Raw genomic sequence first — 26,602 nt, forward strand, 5'->3', positions numbered from 1 at the left:
ATTTTAAAGGGGATATTTTCTCAAATCTTGTAATAGCCTAAAACAGAAGAGAATGTTAATAAAAGAATATATGTATACATATATTCTCTATATATAAAAAACCAAATCACTTTATTGTACACCTGAACCTAAGACAACATATATCAACTATATTTCAATAAAAACCAAAAAAATATAAAAAAATAAATGAGTTATTAAATTTAATAATTTAATAACTTTCATCTACATTTAATAACTTTCATCTACATTTAATAACTTTCATCTACATTTAATAACTTTCTCTACATAGAGAGAAAGACAAATGAGTTGGCTAGGATGACCATACTTTATTTACAATGTAAAGGTTAGAAAGTGGCTAGAAATTCACCAAAGTTTTTATTAAAGGAAGGGAAACTTATTAATTATAAAAATTTATCACTGGAAGGAATTCCCTGTAACTGGAATTACCTAGGCACAGGTTCAATGTTTGTATGTCTATAAAGGCTATGTTAAAAAAATTCTAAACATCAAGTCTGATTCATCACATCTGATTTTTCACCTGGATGACCTTGTCTCTTTCTAAATCTATAATGTAATTATTAGGAAAAGAGACACATGCAGTAGTAACCAGTTTGAGGTACAAAGGTATTTGGGTTTTTCTTTTTTGTTTAAGTATTTTAAATGTCTTATATGTGAAATCCTCTATGTTTACACACATATTTGCATATCTAAATGTAAGTAATATTCTTTTAAAAATTACATTTCTCAGGAAGCTCAAACCATTTATCTGCAAATTTTTTTTTTTTTTTACTTCCAACCTTGTAACCTCTACTTCATAAGCATTAAACATAAGGTTAAATGGATTTCCCTAAGGAACAGAGGCATCAAGAGTTGTTCTAAAAATATCTTATGCACTAAGCAAAGCAGTTTTCTAAGACTTAGCTGGGATATGATAAATAGCACAAGAACATGTGCTTTGGATTTTTGATTATTCTTAGGTCTGTATTTATATATTTATAATATACAAGGGTTTATAGGATATTCAATTTAACATTTATCTTAAAGCACCTGCCAGCCTATGTTGTGATGCTATGGATTTCCAGCTTCTGGGGTTTGGTTTTATCATGAACAAGGCAGCGTCTTCTCCCCTCTCTCGGCTCTATCCACACAGGGACACTACAGTACCAATTCTGATTTCTGGAGTAGAAGAGTCATAGGTAGCCTATACAACTGGGGAGCAGCCACGGCCCCCAAGATGTGGCAGTCTGCCCCTGTGGACCCTGCCTTCTTGCGCTTCTCATACAATCCCAACCATTGTTCTACTTGTCCCAAATCTTGTCACTTCAAAAAATCCTGCCACAGATGGACCAGTTTCAGTAATTGTCTTCGTTTGCTAGGGCTGCTGTAACAAAGAAACACCTATGATTAGATGCCATAAAAAAGAGAAATTAATTTTCTTATAATCCTGGAGGCTAGAAGTTTGAGATGAAGATGTTGGCAGATGGCCGACTTTTCCGTGTCTTCATGTGGTCTTTCCTCTGTGTATGCCTATGTCCTAATTTCCTCTTCTCATAAAGACACCAGTCATATTTGATTAGGATTTTTACATATGACCTCATTTCACTTAAGAGTCCCTATCTCCTAATGTGGTCACATTCTAATGTACTAGAAGTTAGGACTTCTAATATAAATCTGTGAAGCTTCCCTGGTGGCTCAGAGAGCAAAGAATCTGACTGCAATGCAGGAGGCACAGATTCGATGACTGAGTTGGGGAGATCCTCTGGAGAAGAGAATGAATACTCACACCAGTATTCTTGTTTGGAGAATTCCATGGACTGAGGAACTAGAAACAGTATTAAAAGGCAGAAACTTTGCCAACAAAGGTCCACCTAGTCAAGCTATTCTTTTTCCAACATTATGTGCCGGTGTGATAATTGGACCATAAAGAAGGCTGAGTAATGAAGAATTGATGCTTTCGAACTGTGGGGCTGGATAAGACTCTTGAGAGTCCCTTGAACTGCAAGGAGATCAAACCAGTTTATCCTAAAGGAAATCAACCCTGAATTTTCATTGGAAGGACTGATGCTGAAGTTGAAGCTCCAAAACTTTGGCCACCTGATGAGAAGAGCCAACTCATTGGAAAAGACTCTGATGCTGGGGAAGATTGAGGGCAAGAAGAGATGGGGACAACAGAAGATGAGATTGTTGGATGGTACCACTGACTCAATGGACATGAGTTTGCACAAACTCCAGGAGATAGCAAAGGACAGGGAAGCCTGGTATGCTTCAGTCAAAGGGGTCACAAAGAGTCAAACACAATTTAGTGATTAAACAACAACATATTAATCTGTGGGTGGGGGAGACACAATTCAGTACATAACAATCACTTAAAAAAATAATAACGCATTTACTAAGCTGATCTTTTTGTATGAAATACTTGCTTGACACATTTGTTTTCTTTTTTTTGACACACTTTTCAAGTTTTGATTAGATGTCTTTGCATTATGGAATTTTGCTAAATTAAAGATAACTGTTCAGTTCAGTTCAGTCGCTCAGTCGTGTCCAACTCTTTGCGACCCCATGAATCGCAGCATGCCAGGCCTCCCTGCCCATCACCAGCTCCTGGAGTTCACCCGGACTCACGTCCATGGAGTCAGTGATGCCATCCAGCCATCTCATCCTCTGTCGTCCCCTTCTCCTCCTGCCCCCAATCCCTCCCAGCATCAGAGTCTTTTCCAATGAGTCAACTCTTCGCATAAGGTGGCCAAAGTACTGAGTTTCAGGCAAATGTCTGGTTACTATTTGAAATTGTGATTTAGTTGGTATCTACCTATTGACCACTTATTACCAGAGAAGTTCTAACTAGAGATGACACAAACTATTTTCAATAACTTAAAATATTACAAAGAAATTTCAGTTGTAATTTCAGATTTGCAGGACTTATTAGGCCAAAATTTTATTAAAGTTTGTTGATGTGCCCCATAAACCATAAGAGGAAGAATTGTAAAGCAGTATTTGAAAACTGTATTTCTTCTTTACATATGGAGAAATCAGTGATTTCTTTTTCTTATGAAAGAACTTCTTAGAAAAGAATTCATGTAAGACTGCTAAATGACTTTCCTATTTAATTAAAAAATAAAGTTTTATCTGAAGTGGATTAAACAAAACCACTATTTAATTAAACCAAAAACCTTTAAGAGGATCATTTCAGTAAGATCAATTAGCAGTCTGTTCCATATTGAACATGATTAGAAAGACAGTTCTTGTAATCCATTGGCATAACCTTTAAAATATGCTTGCCCTTTACAACATATCTATATGGTATTTCTTTAAAATCCACACAGTTAAATAGAAAAAAATTATATACTAAGTTCAATGTTAGTTTTCATTTTAAAATTAAAATCATTCTAATAATCATTTGAATAGAATTAAAAATAGAACTAAGAAATCTTATTTGACAATTGGTACTTTGATTAATTGAGAATTCTCCGTGAAAAATCCATTCCCATATGTGGGTGGGGAGGGGGGGTAAGAGTTAAACCTTAGACTAAGGAACTGCAATATTGAGCAAATACAACCAGAATTTGAATTTACACATTCCCTTTTTAAAACTGAAGAGTTTTCAGTCAGGGTTTCTGAAATATTTACTTTAAATTTCTGAGTCACACAGATTAAATAGACAGAGCAAGATTTTATTAATGCCAATAATAATTTGAAAAGAAATCTTTTATTTTAAGTATTTGTATGAAATAGTCAGGAGAACTTCAAGAAACAGAAAAGCCATACTGCAGTGGCCTCTGAGGCCTGTTGCCCTGTAGTACAGTGATTGTTAATGAAAATTTTTAAAGGATGCCCTATACTGTCAACACTTATGTCAACAACAGTGTTGATACTGTCATACAAACAGTATGACACTGTTCCAAATATATGCAGTTTTTGCCTTAGAAATAGTTTGAAATATGCTCTAAGACAGCTAGGTAAGTAGTTAAGAGTGTGTTTGAACATAACACTCAACAATGCTCAGGGGGACTACGTGACCCTTCAGAAGGGTCTGGCCTTGGGCACGCTCACTGGGGAAAGCCAAGACACCAAACAAGGTAGAGTTTTAGAACGCTCAGCTCTGAACAGCTCCTAGTTCCATAGGTCATATTTTTAGGTCTTTTAGGGCAACAGCCCCAGCATATGCTGATACCTTCTTAAAAATTTTTTTGGCTTATTTCCAAATTGATCTAAAGCAACCTACAAGATTAATTCAAAGTTATTAAAATATTAATCAGTTGGCATGTGACACCTAGATAAGATTTGGAGGGAAACAATGTGTCTAGATCTTTGATATAATTTCCTGTGACCTACCAGTTACCTCCGGACAGTTGCACTTCTGTAAGATATACTAAAATAGTGATCTGAACTCTGAGTTGTACTGGGACTACATTTTAACATAGTAGTCAAACCAAAAGGGGTCTGTTCTCTTAACCTGTATGGCTATCTTTCTGACACAAGAACAAAATTTTCCTCTCTCCCTGAACACTCCTTTCTGGAGGGGAAGCTCTTCTGGGAGGGAAGAGGCTTGCTGGCTCAGTCCATGCCACTCTCCACCCAGAAGAACACAGGGCAAGTTTCCGAATCCACTGAAAAGAGTCTAGGTTGCACTGTTGAACATAAAAGCTGTGTGTAGCTACTGCATGGAATTAGAAGACCAGAAATTTGATAGTTATAAAGGTTTCAGCATTTAAATTTACTCATTCTAAAAGAGCAATTTGTTATGTATTTTCTAAATAGTTTAATCAATTTTACTAAAATTAGAGGAGCCACGCATCGCAGGTGCATAATTACACTTGCCATTAAACACAAACACAGATGCACACAGGAAAATTAGATGCAATCATTTCATTGAGAAAAGAATGGCGCTTGTTTCCCATTTTTCATTTTTGATTCACAAAATGAAAATAAACTTTGTTTTTTTCTTAAAGACCAATGGGCATATTGTACCCAGTATTTTAATTTTCCCCCCACACTTTAGTGTGAATTAATGATCATTGTCATTCTAAAAGTAATGGAAAGAAATTTTAGGCCAGGCCTCCTTCATTACATTCATGGTAATCATTACCCCGTCATAATCAACTCTACAAGTTAGACACCACAAAAAGCAAATGTACCTTCAAGCAATCTAGAATGGCCCTTGTTATAATTTTGTCCACTGGATATCCATGTGGGGAAAAGGCATTACTTATGTGCCAGGTGGTTTGGGAACGACTTTCCTATATGTCCTCTCATTTTACCTCCACAAAATTCCCTTAAAATAAGGATGGCCTCATTTTGAGGATGAGGAGCTCTGGGGTGGTGAATTCATTTGCTCTGTTAATAAAGATAGTAAGAAGCAGAGCTAGAATTTGAACCACAGTACTTGGAAACTATTCTGGCATTTTACCTCCTCACCAGTCAATAAACCCTCAGAAGACAAAGCCTTCTGCAGCCTTGATAAGATTGGCCACACCACTGATATTTTGAAGTCCCAGCATGTTAAGTCCTGCTGGCTGAGTGAGTGACCCCTCCCAGTACCAGATCTTTCACAGGACAAAAGTCATGGTGATTTATTTTTCTATGATGTTGCTATTTATCAGAGACTATAAGACTATACTGATGTTTCTAAATTGGGCTTATGAAATTAGAATGAATTTCTCAAACCAATATGACCTTAGGAATGTCTAAACTGAATCCTACATCAGAATTCTCATCAATATTTAATTCATTTGAGCATCTGTATAAATAAAGTGCTTTATTCTAGACTTCATGCAACTTAAGGGGGAACAGGGAGCAAAGTTCACCCTCATGCTGAAATAATTTTTAAATCTCAACAAAGCTATGATGATTAATTCAGCTTTCTTATGCTAGAATCATGATGTGAATTCTCTTCTCCAACTCTTATTACAGAAACTTTTCAGTTTTAAAATTAAATGGCATGTTTTTAATTTTTCCTAGCTAGAGGATTAAGAAATAAACCAGCTACATTAAAAAAAATGATGATAATCCTTTAAATTAAGTTAATGCATAATAAATATTTATGTATTTCTTGAAATGGGGTCATTTATTAGTATAACTATTCCATTAAGCATCTTGAATTCATTATACTTTTATGCTATCACCTTATGGAAAATTATATGCAGAGATTACATAGGGTAACATACACAAAGTTTCATTTAAACTGTTAGCAACTAAACTTCTTTCAGTTTCTCATGCCTTCTTTCACCTCGAGCATTACACATATTGTTCTTTCTGGAACATTTTTTTTTTATTCCACCTCCCTACTCCTACTTGCAGGTACAATTAACTCTTGCTTCTATTCTAGGTCTCAGCTCAAACACATTCACAGGATGTCTTCCCTGATCCCCACGCCAGAGCAGATTTCCACTGTATGTTCTCATGGTCTTCTATTTTCTCAGAGTAGTCCTTTTTCTTTTTTTCTTTCTTGTATATATCTCCGTCTTTATGAGCTATAAACTTCGTAAGAGCACAAAACTTGTCTTTTTTCTTCACCTCTGTATCCCCAGAGTTTGGGGCTAGAAGTCATTCAATAGATATCTGCTGAATGAGTGGGTGATACTGAGTAATACTGTAAAAAAGTACATATTTTTGTTTAAAAATCTCATAAGGTAGCATGATGAAAATTATTGAAATGAGAACCAGTGATCATCAATGTTTGGGTCATTCCCTCCTGAGTAGCCTGAATTGAAGCTTCTGGATAATGATGTTAAATATCCAGGAGACTTCTCCCTCCTGGACTGGCAACTTGGAACACAACCTATGGCTCCCGGGAGAGGTTTGTGTACAATGTGATCAAATCTTTGTTTCTGTGGAGGATCATTCTGGGTTTGGTCTGAATCAGATAGTATCTTAAGGCACAATTGTGGTACTTTTCCTCCCCGGATACCAGACACGTATCAATAAGAGAGGTAGGCTTTTATTTTTTTTTCCCATTTCTGTGATGATATACCTCTATTTTAAAAATAAGGACTCCAGAAGAGGCAGATCACCTCCCAAGGGATTTCTCTACTTCTTCATTCATTTTAAGGCTAACTTTTCTAAACACCTCATTTTAAGACATTTCTTTGGAGTCATACCTTATTGCCAAGGCCAATGAATCTTAGATAGGTGGGGATTTTAAGGAGATATGCATTCAACATCAATAAGGGGAAGGTTATAAAAGCAACTAAAGACTCAAGGGACTATAGTAAAATGTGATGCAAAATTATAAAATCTTAGTTCTGTGAGAGAACTTATCTCATTTGGAGCTGCTTGAGAGGTACTGTTCATGTCTCCATTTTCTTTGTGATTCTACGTGTATTTGGTATATTAGTGTATGTGTATTTGGTTCAGTGGTAGAAAAATAATAAGCCTCATTTATTTGACTTTCACTAGGAAATAACTGCTGCTTCTAATTTATCTTGGAGCCATTGAAAAGTAGGTAAACTTTCAAAATTATAAAGGAAATGATAAGAAGTATGATAGATTTCTTTAATATGTTTTGCATTTATTTGATCCATTAAAAAACCCACCTTGGAAATAAATTTGTGTTCTATATAAACAAATTTTAGTATATTAAAAAAAACTCAAAGAAAAAAACTTCCTAAAGAGATTCTGTACTTTCTATATTTAAAGCTAATTACCATTTTAATTCATGCTATTATTTATACATTAAATTTTTCAAGTGCTGTAGTTTCCAGTTGTATTTTTTTCTTCAAGACCTGAATAATAGGCAGAACAACTCTTTCTACTTTATCCTATAGACCTCCAAAGCCAACAAACAAAAATGATCCCAAGACAATCTAGTAGACAGACTTTTCTACTTAAGGACTTTCAACATGAATTTTTCTTAAATATTGGCCATCCTCTCATTTGTTAGTGTGACTTGGCAGATAGAAAAAGTGTCCCTTTAAATGCACAGTGAGCTCAAGAAAGAGCAAAGCATGTTGGGATTTTCTTCTCCACTCAGAGAACCGCTCTTGGATTGGTTCTCCATATGTGGCAGGTCAGGACGGTCTGTATCTGGCCTGTCTCTCAGTTTCACACCTGAGGGTGGAATGGTGGCTCCAAGGAATTGGTGACTCCAAGGTGGCTGACTCCAGTTTCTCCTGAAAGACTCTCTTAGTAATCATTTTGTCATACGTTACGGTGTGCTTCCTCTACAAAAGCAGATTAAAGAAATGTCTCCTACTCTGTCTCTACCTCCTCTGGCACAATTCCAACAAGGTGCTTCCCTTTTTATCAAAAAGTTCTGGCCTCTCCCCTGAAGAACTCAGCTGTGATGAGTGAATGCATGACTATATTGGTAGCTCCTATGACACATGCTAGGTTAGCCTGGGATTACCCCTCAAAGGAAGAGAGACTTCCTGGAAGGAAAGATAGGTTGATAAAACAATGGATAATCTCACAAAGTGGGTGAGGGAGAGGAGATTTATGGCATTTTTCCAGATAGTTAAATAGAACTATTGTGGGAAAATTCAGGAGTCTAAGCAAATTTTGAAAAACATAAAATAATCTGAATGAAAGCTAGAGACACAAAGTACCCTGAAATTCTTCCTTAATTTGTCTTGTGATTAAACATAATACAGCCACAGGATATGGGATCAAAGTTGGTTCCACTACTGCTAACCTCTAGGGTTTCTGCTTTAATGCTGAAGCAGAGGCAGGGAAGAGAACACACAGAGGGCACTTAGCCTGTTCTAAGCACCTTGAATTGTGTCTTATATTGCTAGTATCTCATGGTCATGGTTAGAAATATCTGTTATTGTGCTATCCAAATGAAAGAATTACCAAAAATCCATGAGAACATTAATTCTGTAATCCCATTAGACCTACATATATATTTCATACTCAGCTAACTCAGTCTTCCAACAAGCCTGTGGAATGGGCATTTACTAAATTTCTCAAATGAACAACTTGATGCTGGAGGCGGGGAGGGATATTATCTCCTCATTCAGGGGATCAAGAGTCAGGTTCTAAGGACAGTGTTTTTTTATAATATGAACTCACTGAACAAAAAATCTTTGAGTATTTTAGACACCATCTAGTGGTAATTTCTATAAACTATAGATACAGTATTCTAAATGTCACCAAGAGTTAGTCACTCAGGGGCATTTCTAACAACTTACACCTATTTCCAAAATGAAAACTATTATGCTGAGTCCTTATATATTTGAAAGAGACTGACTTCCAGAATTTATTGCTTTGTTCTATGTGTGGATCTCTAAGGGTTCATCTTACCCCCCAAAATCCACTAAATGTAGAAGAGTCAGAAAAAAGAATAGCTTCTTTTTGTCCATAACAAAATATGGATTAATAATTTTGAAGTAGAAGTCAATTTAAGCATATTTTTCTTGGGTTTAATAAAGTATTGGATTTCTAATATCTATTCATCTGGTATATAGGCACAATGAAAAACAATTATAGATAAGCAATTAATTTAAAACATTATCTATTGATTAAATCATCACTATATCAATATAACAACTTAGTTTTGTCAGAGAGTAGAGATTCCAAGGGAAAGGAGGCAAAGGCAGATTGAAAATATGGCTGTTGAATGAATGAATACAGGATGTCCAGTTCAATTTTAAGTTCAGATCAACAACACTGGGTCTCTCTCAGTGTGTATGTGTAAATATGCCCCTTGCAATATTGGGACATCCTTATATTAAACAATTATTCATTACATATTCTTAACTAAGCATTCTAGATTTTTTCTGTATTGGGCAACCTTAAAGAAGGTGCCATATAATAGTTTCACTGGTAACTGATTCATTCTGATTAATAAAGCAACTAATATTTTTAAGTGCTTATTTTCAATTTGTTAATTAACTTATTCCTTAACAGCCCTATAAGATACTATTGTTACTAGTTTAGAAAATGAAGTAGTGAGACAATAACCAGTAGAGTCACTTGTCCATAGTTACATAACTAGTTAGTGGCACAGTATGAACCCAGATAGTTCTACTATAGAGGTTACCATCTGAACATTACAAAGTACCTTTTCTTATAGAATATATCAATTAATTTAAAATTAACTCTATAAATGACACAAACATTGACAGGTTTTGAAAATATTATTCAACAAACTTTCAATAAGCACCTTCTCTAAATAAGGCCAAGAGTTGACTCATTGGAAAGGACCCTGATGCTGGGAGGGATTGGGGGCAGGAGGAAAAGGGGACGACAGAGGATGAGATGGCTGGATGGCATCACCAACTCGATGGACACGAGTTTGGGTGAACTCCAGGGGATGGTGATGGACAGGGAGGCCTGGTGTGCTGCGATTCATGGGGTCGCAAAGAGTCGGACACGACTGAGCGACTGAACTGAACTAAACTGATGAGACAAAAACAGTAAACTTAACACTCTATCTTCATTGAATATATTTTACTCTCTTCAAATTTTGCTTCAGAAATTGATAATGTTTCATGGTCACTGTTAGGAATATCTGTTATTGCACTCTACATACCAAAGGATCAATTAAGAAAAATCTGTGATAATACCATAGTAATTCCATAAATCCATAATTCCACAAACTAGACCTTTATTCTTTCTTTTTTTCTGTCTTTCTTGCTTTCTTTCTGGCTTTCTATCCATCAACCTACCTACCTACCACCTACTTACCTACCTACCTTCAGATCTAATGACCTACCTAACTTTCATAGCCAGAAGATACAGAAACCAATATGAATCTTATTCTTAGATTTTAGATCTGGTTCTATGTGAGTATGTTTGATACAACTTATTTCTTATCAGTTCAGTTCAGTTGCTCAGTCATGTCCAACTCTTTGCGACCCCATGGACTATAGCATGCCAGGCTTCCTTGTACATCACCAACTCCCAGAACTTGCTCAGACTCATGTCCATTGAGTAGGTGATGCCATCCAACCATCTCATCCTCTGTCATCTCCTTCTCCTCCTGCCTTCAATCTTTCCCAGCATCAGGATCTTTCCCAATGAGTCAGTTCTTCACATCAGGTGGGCAAAGTATTGAAGTTTCAGCTTTAGCATCAGCCCTTCCAGTGAACACCCAGGACTGATCTCCTTTAGGATGGACTGGTTGGATCTCTTTGCAGTCCAAGGGACTCTCAAGAGTCTTCTCCAACATCACAGTTCAAAAGCATCAATTATTTGGTGCTCAGCTTTCTTTACAGTCCAACTCTCACATCCATACATAACTACTGGGAAAACCATAGCTTTGAGTAGATGGAGCTTTTTGGCAAAGTAATGTCTCTGCTTTTTATTTCCTATAGAGTTAGGAGAAATGACTTTGACACCAACATGCAAGAATATACAAGCAGCTGGTGGTATGCTTTTTCCCTCTCAGGACTTTAAAGATTTGTTGTTGGATTCATTCATTTAATAAAAGTCAGAGAATACAAAGCTGAATTTTTGAACTCTGAATTCTGGTATCATGACATTTTCTTAATTAGAAGTATCTGATACTCTGTTCCTAAACTGCAATTAGATACATAATAAAATAATAACATATGTAAGCAAGGTCCATTCAAATGGTAGATGCTAAACAAATATGTTTATCCAGTCAGACCATAAATTACTAATTCCATTTATCTCCTGTTAGACTAAGTGCAAGAATCCCTTGATATATATCCCAAAATATATATATGCTCATTCTAGACTGAAAAACATCAGTCTTTGGGGATGGCATTTGGGAATTCACATTTTCAGCTAACTCATGTCAGTTGATTCTGATGCAGGAGGTCTCCAAACCACAATTTGAGAAAATGACTTCGACACTAACATGCAAGAAGATATAAGCAGCTGGTGGTATGCTTTTTCCCACTGAGGACTTTAAAGCTGCTTTATTTTTAGAATTTCCCCTATTTTCCATTATGGTGCTCTGAGGCAGCTGTATACATACATACATACACACACACACACACACACACACACACACACACACACATATATATATAGAGAGAGAGAGTTATATTCGAAGTACTCTTAGATCCATTCTCTTGTAAATACGACTCCTCCCACATCATCAGGCATATGCCTAACAGAACAGATGGGTGCTGTGTTACTCATGAAGGGCCATCAAATCCCAGAGCTAATTTTGGGGATAAAAAATCCACAGTGCTTCTCATGAAAGAAACAAAGGCTGGGCCTCAAACAGGTGACAGGACATTGGGAGAAGGGAGAAAGGTGACTCAGAGTTTAACTGGAAAAACAGTTACTCAATTGTCCTTGCTTTTATTCATTTACCTTAAGCCCTTTTAATCATATTTGGTTTGTTAACTAAGTTACACATAAAATGGTAATGATAATCACACAATTTCACAATGATAATTAATACCATTTTGAATGCAATTTACAAATTCTTATTTTTAATTTTAAAACTATAGATATCATATAAACAAGTACTAATTAATGACTATAAGTAAATTCTCTTGGTTTCTTCTTATATTGGATAATTTTGGACGAAATGCTTTTTATCTGCTGTTAGCTTTCTCTATCAAATGCCACTGAGCATGTAGAAGAGAAAATATATGGGACAGTAGAAATCATATTCAAACAGACTGTGGTCTGAATTCTTAAGTGAGGAAAATCTCCAAGGAACTTATTTATAAAATAACAAAGCTTTCATAGTTCTGAGTTCGTGTTGCTCAACAGAGGTGAATGCTAAACATGTCTATTATGTGTGTTTTGTGTCTGATTTTACTGTAAAACAGTGACTATTCTAATAAGAATACTATGTTAAAATTTAATGTAGGTCAGTTACAAAAGTCTCTCTCATTGGAATAAAGAGATAAAACTTCATACTATGAACACAGAGAAGGCAAAACCAAAGGCTATGAACATTTGCAGGAGGACCAACTTTATAGTTTATTGATTTAAAGATAGGTTCCAATGAAAATCTTTTGTCATCTTAAGTGAGAGGCAAACAGAGATTTAACGATAATTACCAAATGCACTTTTCAACAAATGAGAATTTTTTATTTTTACTATTTGAGTTGACAAATAAATATCTGTGTGCTGTTGTAAACTCTACTTGTTAGTAAGCCCACTAACTCATAGGAACTGTTTCTTAAGAGGCAAAACTGTTCCTATGTTACTTGATGCTCTTGGAGTGGTCAATGTATAGAGACCGTTTTATTCATGACGTGGGTTGACAACACTTCAGATACACCAGGGTCGACTTTAGCTTATATACAACATTCCTTCTGATGAGAAAATGAAAATGCTCTGAATCCATTTAGGCAATTTTACAGGCTTGGTTTGACCATACAATTGCACTTACTTAACCTGCTAGTAAGGTTATGCTCAAAATTCTTCAAGCTAGGCTTCAGCAGTATGTGAACTGAGAACTTCTAGATGTAAGCTGGGTTTAGAAAAGGCAGAGAAGCCAGAGATCAAATTGTCAACATTAGTTGGATCACAGAGAAATCAAGGGAGTTCCAGAAAAATGTATACTTCACTGATTATGAGAAAGTCTTTGACTGCGTGGATCACAACAAACGGAAAAATTCTTAATAAGGTGGGAATACCACAACACCTTACCTGCCTCTTGAGAAACCTATATGTAGGTAAAGAAGCAAAAGTTAGAACCGGGCATGGAACAACTGACTGGTTCCAAACTGGGAAAGGAGTACGACAAGACTGTATATTGTCACCCTGCTTATTTAACTTATATGCAGAGTACATTATGGGAAATGTCAGGTTGGATGAATCACAACTTGGAATCAAGATTTCCAGGACAAATATCAACAAATTCATATATGCAGATGATACCACTCTATGGCTGAAAATGAAGAGGAACTAAGGAGCCTTTTGATGAGGGTGAAAGAAGAGAGTGAAAATGACAGCTTAAAAATAAACATTCTAAAAACCAAGAAAAGGAATCTCATTTGTTTTAAAGTATACACATTTTCAGAATGAAAGAGTGATATACATTATCCTAATTTCATCAGTTCATAATCAGACTGAGAAAGAGAGGACCTTTTAGAAACTCCAGGTCTGTAGCAGAGAAGACTGGATTCTGGTAGGGGAACTATTTGAAGAAAAGAAGCATCTGGAGAAATAGAAATCTTGAGTGCCAGGACGAGAAGCTAAGAGAGCGAAGACTGAAATCAGCTAGGACAGCAAGATGGCCCAGTGAGAGCCAGGGCAGGGCTGAAACTCCACAAAGATGAGAACGAGCTGATGATAAACAGGCAATCAGCCTTCAGAGGGCAGGCTGGAGCTGGAATGCAAGACCTAAGAGGAGATAAAGCAAATCACAAGAACCCAGGAGAGCTCAGATGAGAAGAGGGTACAAGAAGGTTTCACAAAGGGGAGCAGGGAGGCCAAACGGAGGGAGTAGCACTGGATAACTTGACAGACCTGGGCGAAGAGCCTAAGTGATGCGTTACGAAGTCAAAATTCTGGTTGGCTTGATAATGGCCAAGAAAATTGATGTCTATTTTCCTCTGAAAAATACAGTAGCTCCAGAAAGTGATTAACTGGAAGCTAATTAATTGGTTGGCAGATATGTCAGGCACATCCTAAAGGATATGAGGGAATATTCTAACCAAAGGCTAACACTAAAAGGGGCATGGGTAGGTGGACCTACACTTTCCAGGAGACATATTGTGCCAAAGAACTAAAATAGCAGCATTAAACAGAGACGCTAGAAACTTAAAAGTCACTTCACTAGGGCATGTTTTCCTCATTGAAATGCTAATAGTGAAAGAGAAAAATGAATGTAATATTTTCTATAAATACATTTATGTTGACAATAGCTAGCAAATAAATACTTCACAAACGAAAGACACCTTACTCATGAATGTAAATGAAAACTCAATAACCTATTCATCATAGCACCACTGACTTTGAAGAAAAATGACAAAGATCTCTAGGATAAACCAAAGTAATCAGGCCAGATGGCCTTAACTACAATCAAGAGTGTTGGGTAGAGAAGCTTTGTCTAAGATGTGGCATGTGCACAAACAATACACCACCGAGTTACAGGAAGAAAAAGCTAGAATTTGCATATTTCCTATCTGCTTCATCTTAGAAGAAAAAAAGAAAAAGAAAATTTGTAGATATTTAATGTGTGGGTTCAATGTTTAGTAACACCATAAGGGATATACTATTTTTATAGTACCAAACCACAAATGTAGAGAGCAAGCTGGATGCACAGAGGTACCAGAAGCTCTCCTTCAAGAAAGCCGTAGCCAGAGCTTCCTAAACCAACACACATTCCCTGAAAACAGGAGTCCCCACACTCACTTAAACGGTTTACCAGAGTGCGGTAAAAGTCACTGCATGAGCTTCCTGCTGTATTGAGTTCCCCTTGTACTGCTGACTGACTGCTTAGTCTTTAGCAAGTCTCTGAGAGTCTCTGTAGCCTCATAAAACAGAAATAGCTTAGTCACTGAGAAGGCTGCTCTAAAGACAAAATGAGATCGCCGATTAAAGTTGATTCCTATTTTATCTGAAAGGCTTTACAAATGTTCATCTTACTTGAAACAGTATTCCCAAGTTCTAAATTTTACTCATTGGCATATTTTCAACTCATATTTTTAGAGGAAAATGATTACTATTCTTGTAACTATATTTTGCTACTATAAAGATAGCTAATAGCCACAAATTAAAATTCATTTGCACACAAAGGAATCAGAAGTCATTCGGTTCTCATTATCATAAAAACATGAATGGGCCTGCTGTGCACATACAATTCTTTTAAATCCCGCTGTTCAGTTTTGCAGTGGTTTCAAATATGGCTCCTAAGCAGACGCATCCAACTTCCTACATTTCTGTTTATTGCTTTTGGAATGTTGAATCCATGACAATAGAGCTTCAGTAATCATACCTGAAGGCAGACGCAATGCCGGATATTTCTTTCAATTCTTTGTACCTGTTATAATAGGTATCTCAAAAATATTTATTTGAATTAAAAAAAAAAATTATGAAGCCATTTAGAATAACCTCTGAACCAAAGGTTCTGAACAAAGGCTCTGAACAAAGCCGACAAACAATTTTTAGGTACAATCAAGGCTTGCTTCCCAAAACTGCACCCTGCCCTCAATCTCGTCTACTCCTTCCATCACCCGAACTATTGCTTTGTGTATTTCTCATGATGTGCTATATGTAAATGCTAATACATTAGTACTTCATAATGTCTTGATATGCCTCATTGCCTTGTCTTAGGGAATTCTTTTCTTTCAAGCTGTTCAAAGAGAGATATAACACAAAGAAATTACTACAAATGAGAATGGATGGAAACGTAGGGGCAATATCTGGAGTACTGAGTAGATATAATATGCATAACAGGGCTTCCCAGGTGAGGCTAGTGGTAAAGAACCTGCCTGCCAATGCAGGAGACTGAAGAGATTCAGGTTCAATCCTTGGGTCAAAAAGATCCCCTGGAATCTTTTTGGAATCTTTTTGAAAAGATACCCTGGAATGGGTATGGCACCCCATTCCAGTATTCTTGCCTGAAGAACCCCACAGACAGAGGAGCCTGGCAGGCTATGGTCCATAGCATCACAGAGTCACACGACTGAAGCGACTTAGCATGCGTGCACACAATATGAATAATACAAAGTTAACTTTTAAAAAGATTAATTTATGGCTATACTATAATACTAATTATATGATGTCTCTTTATTAACTTCACCAGAAATTATCTGGGAGGCTTGGTAATTTTCTGACTACTTTGGATTTGGCCAATCATCATTTAGATACCAGAATCTTAGTGATGTAAGAGTTTTTTTTTTTTTTTTTAACGGAAAGGCTGCCTGAGAGATTATCTTTTTTGTAATATCTACAGTTTAGGAAAAGAGCAAAAGCTGATCCCATAGTATTGATGTGATTTGTCAGCCTTCGAAATCAGATTTTTGGCATTCAAATTATGCACTCAGTACAAATACACTGATGTTGATAGCACTTTCTTGTGCCATAAAAGTATTTTCTGTATACATACCCTACTCAATTGTGCTTTCCTCATCAAAAGTGGTTCCCCCCCAACCTTGGACTTCCCTGGTGGTCCAGTGGTTAAGAATCTGCCTGCCAATGCAGGGGACATGGGTTTGATCCCTGGTCTGGGAAGATCCCACATCCTAACTAAGGGACAATTAAGCCCATGCACCACACCTACTGACCCTGTGCTCGAGAGCCCAGAGGCTACAACTACTGAGCCCTCGCATCACTGCTACTGAAGTCCACACACCCTAGAGCCTGTGCTCTGCAACAAGAGAAGCCACTACAATCAGAAGACCATGCACCTCAAGTGCAGAGCAGCCCCCACCCACCACAACTAGAGAAAGTCCACGTGCAGCAACAAGGACCTAGTGCAGCCAAAAATAAATGAATAAGTCTTTTAAAAAAAGAATTTCTTTCCTAATTGGATTGTGGAGATTTCCTTTGATATTATAAAATTATAAACACATTTAAAGGTGAATTTATAGTCCAAGCAAAGTATAGCCCTCCTTTGATTCATTTCATGCACTCCAAAATACATTACCATTTATGAAAAATAGAAGATGTTTTATAATCCTACATAAATTGTTTCATTATTCGATCTCTTTTAGATCTGCTTTATAACTGAACACTTCATGCAGGCTTACTGTTTCCTATATATGAAATATTGAAAGAGTGAATCAGAAATCAGAATATTCCTTCTTCTTGCCAAATGTTTTCCAGTGGCTTAGAGGCCCCTTGATCTTCAAAAATCTTTCCTTTAGCTCTTTTCTACATGAATTGTCCAGAAGGCAAGGGAAGTTAATGGCTTGAAAAAAGTTAATAAATTTTATGGCTACAACACTCCCTTTTAAAAATATGAAATGGACTAAATTAAATAAGGCTTATTTAATTTGAAGACCAAAATTCAATTGCTTTCTTACACATTTCCCTGAAATTAGTATTGAAATGAAACTGTGTAGGGTTAGCTGCAATTCTGACAAAGGTCAGCATTAAAGTATGCAGTCTAACAACTCTATTAATTCTATAATTTGGTTGAAATAATATGCAAACTACCTTAAATTAGCAAATGTCTCACGAAACAGAACAAAAGGTCATTTCTTAAGTGACATTGTGACATTTTTCTTCCTATTAGTCATTTATATTATGCTACTCTTTATGAAATCTGAAAATTTTTTAATAGATTCAACTACAGATGGTGAGTTATCCATTTTCTTTAGTCACCACCAATAAATAGGGCAATGAGTACATACACAGAAAATTTATGAGGTCTTATTCAAAAGAAGTTTTTAATCAATGCAAGTTAGTTCATAGTGTTCTTTGTTTAGATGTATCTACTACAGCAAGATATTTCTTCACAATTTTGAAGATTATCAACAATAATACACCTACTCCTGATAGAATGTCACTAAACATCAACCTCATGCTGAATTTTAATCACTTTGTATAATCTGAGCATAAACAAAAGGGAATTTACTCAATCTTTTGAAAACATCCTGAAAATGAACTTTAAAAGCATGCAGCCATTCTAAAAAGGGCATGATTTCAGTATAGAACATTGCTAAATGACATAGTGTTCTTTTTAAGTTAGTAATAATATTATTACTGCTCTCAGGTAAAGAATCTGAAAAATAGCTGATGCTGCCTAGGTAAAAATATTTATAATTTTTTCTTGCCAATGCAAATGTATATAATTTATCAACATTGCTCAGTCTGTAACTGAAGTAATGATATTTCCATTTCATAGTTTTATTGGAAATTTCCTTTTGGAAGAAGCAAAAATACATATGCATATCTTTCTGCTTGGTTATAATTGGTGTCAGATGATATTCTGTTTTATCAAAAGCCACCAGAAAGAGAAAGAAGGAACGGGTGGCTGAGTACTCACTACGTGCTTCCTCTTTTCTGTTATTTGTCTTATTTAATCCATGTTAAAACCCAACAAAACTTCTGGGGTTTTGCTTAGAAAATAACATAGGAAATAACAGCTTGATTCTAAAAGATGTCTGTAAATTCAATTTGCTTAAAATGCCACTTTATCTTATGGGCTTCCCTGGTGGCTCAGACGGTAAAGAATCTGCCTGAAATGCAGGAGACTTTGGATTGGGAAGATCCCCTGGAGAAGGGAATGGCTACCCACTCTAGTATTCTTGCCTGGAGAATTCCATGGACTGAGGGGCCTGGTTTGATTCTAAAAGATCTCTGTAAATTCAATTTGTTTAAAATGTCACTTTATCTGAAAACAGGGTTTAAAATCTAATGTAACCATGTGTTAAGAATGTTCAACTCCAAGTCAGGAATGATTGCATTATGACCTTTCAACTTAGGTATAGTAAGACTTTAAAAGGAGGTCTTAGAATTTAACCTTTGTAGGATTCTGGAAAACACACTGATAGAATTTCCTACTTAAAGCTTAAGAGACCATCAAACATATCAAGAGATGGGATAATGGTTTTTCAGAGGTCTGAGAAATGCCTCTCACCTAGGGCTGCCTGTGGACTTAACATATTTTTACCGTGTTCATACAGAAATATTATGATGATTATAAGATTAACAGTAGTTCACAGAAGCAAATCAATTAGGTAAGATCACTCCAAATAAATCCCACAAAAACATTTGGCTGAGGAATTGCTGAGATTCTGACTTTAGAGAAGAGACAAGAAGCAACATTCAAGTAATAATAAGAATAAATATTAAAGTGATATTTGAATACATAAGAATTTCTTAAAAGAATGCATAAGTATTCCTTGAAATATATCACAATTGGGCATAAAGGGTTTTTGAAGATTCATTTTCAATTGTATTTCCAGATAATATATGATTAAGTTTTGGAAAAAACTACAAAACTTAAATAAAACTCTCATTATTAGAGGGTGACATGTATAGTTGGCATATAAAATAATTTAAAAAATTAGCAGGAGATCAATAATGAAGGAAGAGAATTTAAATTACCATCATAGTTTATCTTCTGAAGAGCTGTTTCTCTAAAGCAATGCATCTTAGTTAAGATTACAGATAAAATTTATAAATTCAGAAGCCCTAAATAAGGATAAAAATTGACTGTACACCAAAGATTTAAAAAATATCACCCTATACATTATCTATGAAAATATTAATCTTATTTCCAACAAAGATACAAGTATAACAATGTACAGTTGAACAGATTCTACTCTCTTGAGGAGAAAGCACTAAAAATAGTTACAGTGCTGGAGCATTTTCTTGCATGATGTCAAAAAAGAAAAAAATAAGCAAAGATGTCAATTTCCCTTGCCTTGGAGATTCTGAATATGTTTTGCCACAACAAAAGAATAGACATACTGAAAGAATTGGTCCTTGAATTGACAGAAAATCTGTCACCAACAGAATGAATCAATTTCAGCATGCAAGTGACTTTAAGAAGACAGATGAAAAGTCATCTTAAAAAAGTGATGGATGAAGGTTTGCACTGAACATTACACCCTGATTCATGTACGTAAAAATACTTGTTTTATCTTTCTAAAGAAATTTTCCATTGGCAATACCCTTAAGTGGTTATTTCTAGAGTCTACCAGTCTTTTTGAATTACTTATGGGGTGTAAAATATTTTATTTCACATGGCATTATGATTCACAAACATTAGCCATACCCAGTGAATCTGAGATATGACTGGTATGTTTTCAATTTTAAAAGTATTATATAGTGACAAAGAACAAGTTAAACTTCACCATTCAAGTCTAACAAATGGAAAGGAAATTCTCCATGGTCTCTTCTAATTAAGAACTTGAAAAGTTCACAAAAGCTATCCACTTCCTTTAGTAAAAAGGTTGGAATTTTAATATGATCTTTTAGATTTACTTTTCAAATATTACTCAAAATTTTGAGGATATTAGCAGTTGGTCTCAAACTGGGGATCAAATTATATGCATTTTAAGTACAAATCAATAACTTAAATAATTCTTTGATGGATTAATTCATTCTTTCATTCAGCAGTACTTATCGTGAGAATGTAAAGTGATACAGCCACAGTGGAAAACAATACAGAGGTTCCTTAAGAAACTAAACACAGGGTTATAATATGATCCTGTGATCCTATTCCTGGGCATCAGCTGGGGAAAACTATACTTCAAAAAGACACCTGCACCCCAATGTTCACTGCAGCACTATTAACATTTACAACAGCCAAGACATTGAAACACCTAAATATCCAGCTACAAGTGAATGGATAAAGAAGATGCTGCATACATATACAATGGAAAATATTCAGCCATGAGCAATAATGAAGTGATGCCATTTGCAGCAACATGGATGGCCCTCGAGATTATCATACTAAGTGAAGTAAGCCAGGCAGAGAAGGACAAATATCATATGCTATCACTTACACAGACCCAGACATAGAAAACAAACCTGTGGTTACCAAAAGGGAAAGGGGATGGGGAAAGGATAAATTAGGAGGTTGAAATTAATATATACACACTGTTATATATAAAAAGATGACCCACAAGGACCTACTGTATGGCACAGGGAACTATCCTCAATATTTTGTAATAACCTATAAGGGAAAAGAATCTAAAAATGTGTGTATATATATATATATATATATATATCTTAAATATATATATGTAAGATTGAATCATTGTGCTGTACACATGAAACCATCACAATATTATAAATCAATTATACTTTAAGAAGACAAAAACAGTATTTACTGAGTGCCTACCACATGTCAGATGTTGTGACAGGTTATTTAGTTAGGTACTGGACAACAGGTTGAGAAAGTAGAAAAAAGACAAATGTGGTTCCATCTGCCCTGAGCAAGTAAAGCAGCACAAAAACACAATTTCCAGTGGATTGTGATAATGGACCGTGAAGAGAATTACAGGGGACACAGTATGTCCAGGAGACAATTTAAGCCAGATGTGGTATGGGATGGAGCTGGCAGTGAAGCCGGCCAGAGAAAAGCACATCTACAGAAAAGCGAAACTACAGTTGAAGTATTTAACCAACAGAGGGCTGAGATTTTGTGGGCAGAGATGCTCTTTCCATTCTTTTTTCTCCAGGAAGACGATGTTTATAAAGGATGGGGAAGAGAGAGATAGTGTTGTTTAGTTTGAGAAACTGAAGCAAAATTAGAAGGGTGGTGAGAGATGAATTGAGGGCAAATCACAAACAGATTTTTAGGCTATCTTAAGGAAGCGTCCCTTTATTCTGTGGCTGATAGAGAACAACTGAAGGGTTTAAAAAAGGAGTAAAAGAATCACATTTACACTTCAGAAAAAATTCACACGGATGGCAATCTTGGAAACAGGTTTTTAGAGAGTAAGGCCAGAAGACAGAAGGCTGGTTAGGAGGCTTCTGCAAAAACCCAGGTGAAAGAGGGCAGTGGCCTAGATCTTGGAAGTAGCAGTGGGGATGATGAGAAGTAATAGAATGTTAAAGCAGTTGAATCCATTTCAGTAGTTGAAATAACCAGTTCTTGCTAAATTAGTTAAGGTGAGTGTATGGAGTTGGTGAGAGTGAGGTTGTTAGGAAGATACCAACCTGGAAGGGTGGCCTGGGGAAGGACAGTGGGAAGAACCAGCTAAAAGGATGAAGATAAACAAACTGTGGTGTCATCCAAACCAAATAAGAACAATGGCTGATGAAACAGGTGATGTCTTAGGAACGCAAACTGTGTTGCTCGCTTCTGTACCATCACTATTTATCACGCTCTGTGATGCTTCACAGGGGCATCACACACATTTATCAAGTGAATTATTTCATTTAGTAGTATTGCTACTTATACACAAGGACATAAGACTGGGTTGTGGGATGATAAATATTTAGTGTTTTATATAGGTATATAAAACCTACCTTCAAAAAGCTCAAAGAATAGGAAAAGGAGAAAGACATACATAATTATGTATAGTATATGGTAATGTAAGACCTTAATAAAGCTTCAGATCAATAAAGATCCAGACAGAATGTCACAGGACAGTAAAGAACAAAAATAAGAATAGGGAAAAAGTAAGAGTAGGGAAAAAGTAAGGTCAAGAAAGAAGAGATTATGAGAAATTTCAGGTGATTTGGTAAGTATAATTTCATATGTGCAGATTTGGTTTGATGAGAGGTGAGATTTGCCATTGTAATTGTTTTCGCTATTTCCAGAAATACAATGAATTACAACTTTGAAACTCATAAATGTAGCATAAAAATCAGTAAGAGGAGAACTCATCTTTCTTAAATAAAATGAGCTCATGATGGAATTAAGCTGTCTTCTTTGCCACAGAAGACATTAACAAATTTGTGCCTACCTAAAAGTACTCCACAAATAAGTGCATTTCAAGAAGGTTGTTTTAAAAAGCACTGACTGTAACCTTGCCTCATTTGCAAATGATAAACACACTCTGCAATGTCTATGCTTTCCTTCTATAAGCAAGCACTCTTATGAGAATGTAATCAAATCACTCCATTGCTTAGCAACCACAGGTAAAGGGCTAATAAGCCATGAGTCATGATTCTATGGGAACAATCTGCAGGTCAGTGGCATGATTTCAAGGTGGTTTGGCTTTCTGCTGTGATGCTTTCAAACCAATATTGACACAGAGCATTAGAAGAGATGAGAGTTAAAATGCAAATGATCACATAATCAATTGAATTGACCTGTACATGGTGTGATTTGGTTCACTCTGCTGCCTCAATCTGACAGTAGCATCTGTACATCAACATCAGCGTAAAAACAATACATGAAAATGAATTCATAAGGAATTTTTGTTTTACCCATTTAGTTAAGCCAAACAGGAAGACACATTTAAATTAGCATGAAGGTAATGACTCCTACAGACACCTAACTAACAGGAAATCTTAGAAGGAAGAAAGACAGTGGGTTGTGAGATTTTTAGAAAATATTACCTGTAGCCACTGTGATTGGTCATTGTGGCCGGAGGTCCAGGCATTCACTTTGCCCTGCTTGTCCAGCCGGGCTTTCCTTGGTTCCCAAGTGAACATGTCCATATTGAGAGTTCTGAAGATGCTGGAGGCAGTGATCTGATAGTCTTGTATATGTCCTGATTTCATCCCCAGAGGCTCAGAACAGCCTGGAAGAAAATGAGAAGGGTGCCATGAGAAAAATAATTTATCACCCTGAAAGTCTGCAGCATTCATTTTAGATAGGCAAGAGAAGATTAAGCATAATGCTATTCATTCCCCCAAAGAGAGAGCATCTAAAGTAAAAAAAAAAAAAAAAAAAAAAGGCTATAATCTGAAACAAAATCGAAAAACAAGATAGCCAATTCAAACTATTCTGTCTGAATATATTTTGGAAAAATTGAAAACAAGACAGACAATTCAAACTACTTTTCTCTGATATATGATTTTGCAAAATGAAAACAATGTTGAAAAGCTCTCTCCTATCTCATTACTGATAGCCTCATAACGGGTCCCTGGTTCTCAACAGCTTCATTTTGTCCTTAAAACTGGAACATTTTATCAGAAAATATATTTGGTTTTCTTTTATCTGTTTCTATAACACTGCAAATGAAAATTCTCCCAGGACAATGTCATTTTCACAAACTGCTCCGATGTTATATTCTAAACTGGACAGTATTTTATTTTCCAAGAAACCTGTTAATCATTATCAGTGACTCTTATAGTACCAATATGGCCTCTTCTGGAAGATAAGAAGCTCTTATTTATTCAGTGTTTACCATGTGCCCTGCAGTGTACTGGTATAAAATTTAATAGGTAACAGAAGAAATGAGCTAATTCTAGCAAAAACCATGACTGGACAGCCTTTTCATACATTTTTGTGTTTCAATCATACTCAATAACTTTTAGTAGTGGATATTTTTTGAAGATTCTCAAATCTGCCACATATATTTTCAAGTGTGACGTGGTGTGAAATTTGGGTTTGTCTGTTTTTGAAAAATCTAGTCTGTGTGTGTACATATACACAGAATTTAGTAATCTTGAATTACAACTCTGACAAAATTACATTCATGAACCTTGTAAAATGCAGTGTGATTATATGATTACATTAGATAGCAGTTGAGTCTTCATTTGTAAAATTTTACGTTTTGGCCAAAGAACACACAAGGTAGTGTGATCATCAAGAAAACCAAGATAAAATAGGAGACCGATCAATGCCATCTCTTCACACTCAACTGGTGCTTGACTTACTAGATGTGTTGCCTTGTACCTATTACTAAACCTGTTTGTGCCTCAGTCTTATCATCAGTAAAATGGTGATAATAATAAGTTCAGTTCAGTTGCTCACATATGTCCAACTCTTTGTGACCCCATAGACTGTAGGACACAAGGCCTCCCTGTCCATTACCAACTCCCAGAGCTTGCTCAAACTCACATACATTGAGTCGGTATTGCCATCTAACAATCTCATCCTCTGTCATCCCCTTTTCCTCCTGCCTTCAATCTTTCCCAGCATCAGGGTCTTTTCCAATGAGTCAGCCCTTTGCATCAGGTGGCCAAGGTATTAGAGCTTCAGCTTCCGTATCAGTCCTTCCATGAGTATTCAGGACTGATATCCTTTAGGATTCACTGGTTGGATCTCCTTGGAGTCCAAGGAATCTCAAAAATCGTCTCCAACAACACAGGTCAAAAGCATCAATTCTTTGGCGCTCAGCTTTGTTTATGGTCCAACTCTCACATCCATTGATGACTACTGGAAAAATCATAGCTTTCACTAGACAGACCTTTGTCAGCAAAGTAATATCTCTGCTTTTTAATATGCTGTCTAGGTTGGTCATAGCTTTTCTTCCAAGGAGCAAACGTCTTTTAATTTCACGGCTGCAATCACCATCTGCAGTGATTTTGGAGCCCAGAAAAATAAAGTCAGCTACTGTTTCCACTGTTTCCCCATCTATTTGCCATAAAGTGATGGGACCAGATGGCATGATCTTGGTTTTCTGAATATTGAGTTTGTTTTTTTTTTTGAATATTGAGTTTTAAGCCAACTTTTTCACTCTCCTCTTGCACTATCATCAAGAGGCTCTTTAGTTCCTCTTCACTTTCTTCCTTAAGGGTTGTATCATCTGCGTATCTGGGGTGATTGATATTTCTTCCAGCAATCTTGATTCCAGTTTGTGCTTCATCCAGCCCGGCATTTTGCATGATGTACTCTGCCTATAAGTTAAATAAGCAGGGTGACAATATACAGCCTTGATGTACTCCTTTCCCCATTTGGAACCAGTCTTTTGCTTCATGTCTGGTTCTAACTGTTGTTTCTTGATCTGCATACAGATTTCTCAGGAGGCAGGTAAGGTGATCTGGTATTCTTATCTCTTTAAGAATCTTCCACAGTTTTTGTGATCAACAGAGTCCAAGGATTAGCGTAGTCAATGAAGTAGAAGTAGATGTTTTTCTGGCATTCTCTTGCTTTTTCAATGATCCAATGGATATTGGTAATTTGATCTCTGGTTCCTCTGCCTTTTCTAAATCCAGTTTGAACATCTGGAAGTTCTCAGTTCACATACTATTGAAGACTAGCCTGGAAAATTTTGAGCATTATTTTGTTAGCGTGTGAGATGAGTGAAACTGTGCGGTAGTTTGAGCATTCTTTGGCCTTGCCTTTCTTTGGGATTGGAATGAAAGCAGATCTTTTCCAGCCCTCTGGCCACTGCTGAGTTTTCCATATTCACTGGCATATTGAGTGCAGCATTTTCACAGCATTGTCTTTTAGGATTTGAAATAGCTCAGCTCGAAT

General features: G+C 36.1%; 1 protein-coding gene across 2 annotated transcripts in view; it reads right to left on the bottom strand.

Moving 5' to 3' along the window:
* The window catches only part of EDIL3 (EGF like repeats and discoidin domains 3), a 480,826-nt gene that overhangs the window by 113,713 nt on the left and 340,511 nt on the right, over window positions 1-26,602 (bottom strand). For both annotated transcript variants that reach the window (XM_019965396.2, XM_019965395.2), the window contains one exon: window positions 23,794-23,978. In XM_019965396.2, the coding sequence (XP_019820955.1) occupies window positions 23,794-23,978 (185 nt within the window). The remainder of the gene's footprint in view (window positions 1-23,793; window positions 23,979-26,602) is intronic.

This window comes from Bos indicus, chromosome 7, assembly GCF_029378745.1.
Source record: "Bos indicus isolate NIAB-ARS_2022 breed Sahiwal x Tharparkar chromosome 7, NIAB-ARS_B.indTharparkar_mat_pri_1.0, whole genome shotgun sequence".
NCBI lineage: Eukaryota > Metazoa > Chordata > Mammalia > Artiodactyla > Bovidae > Bos > Bos indicus.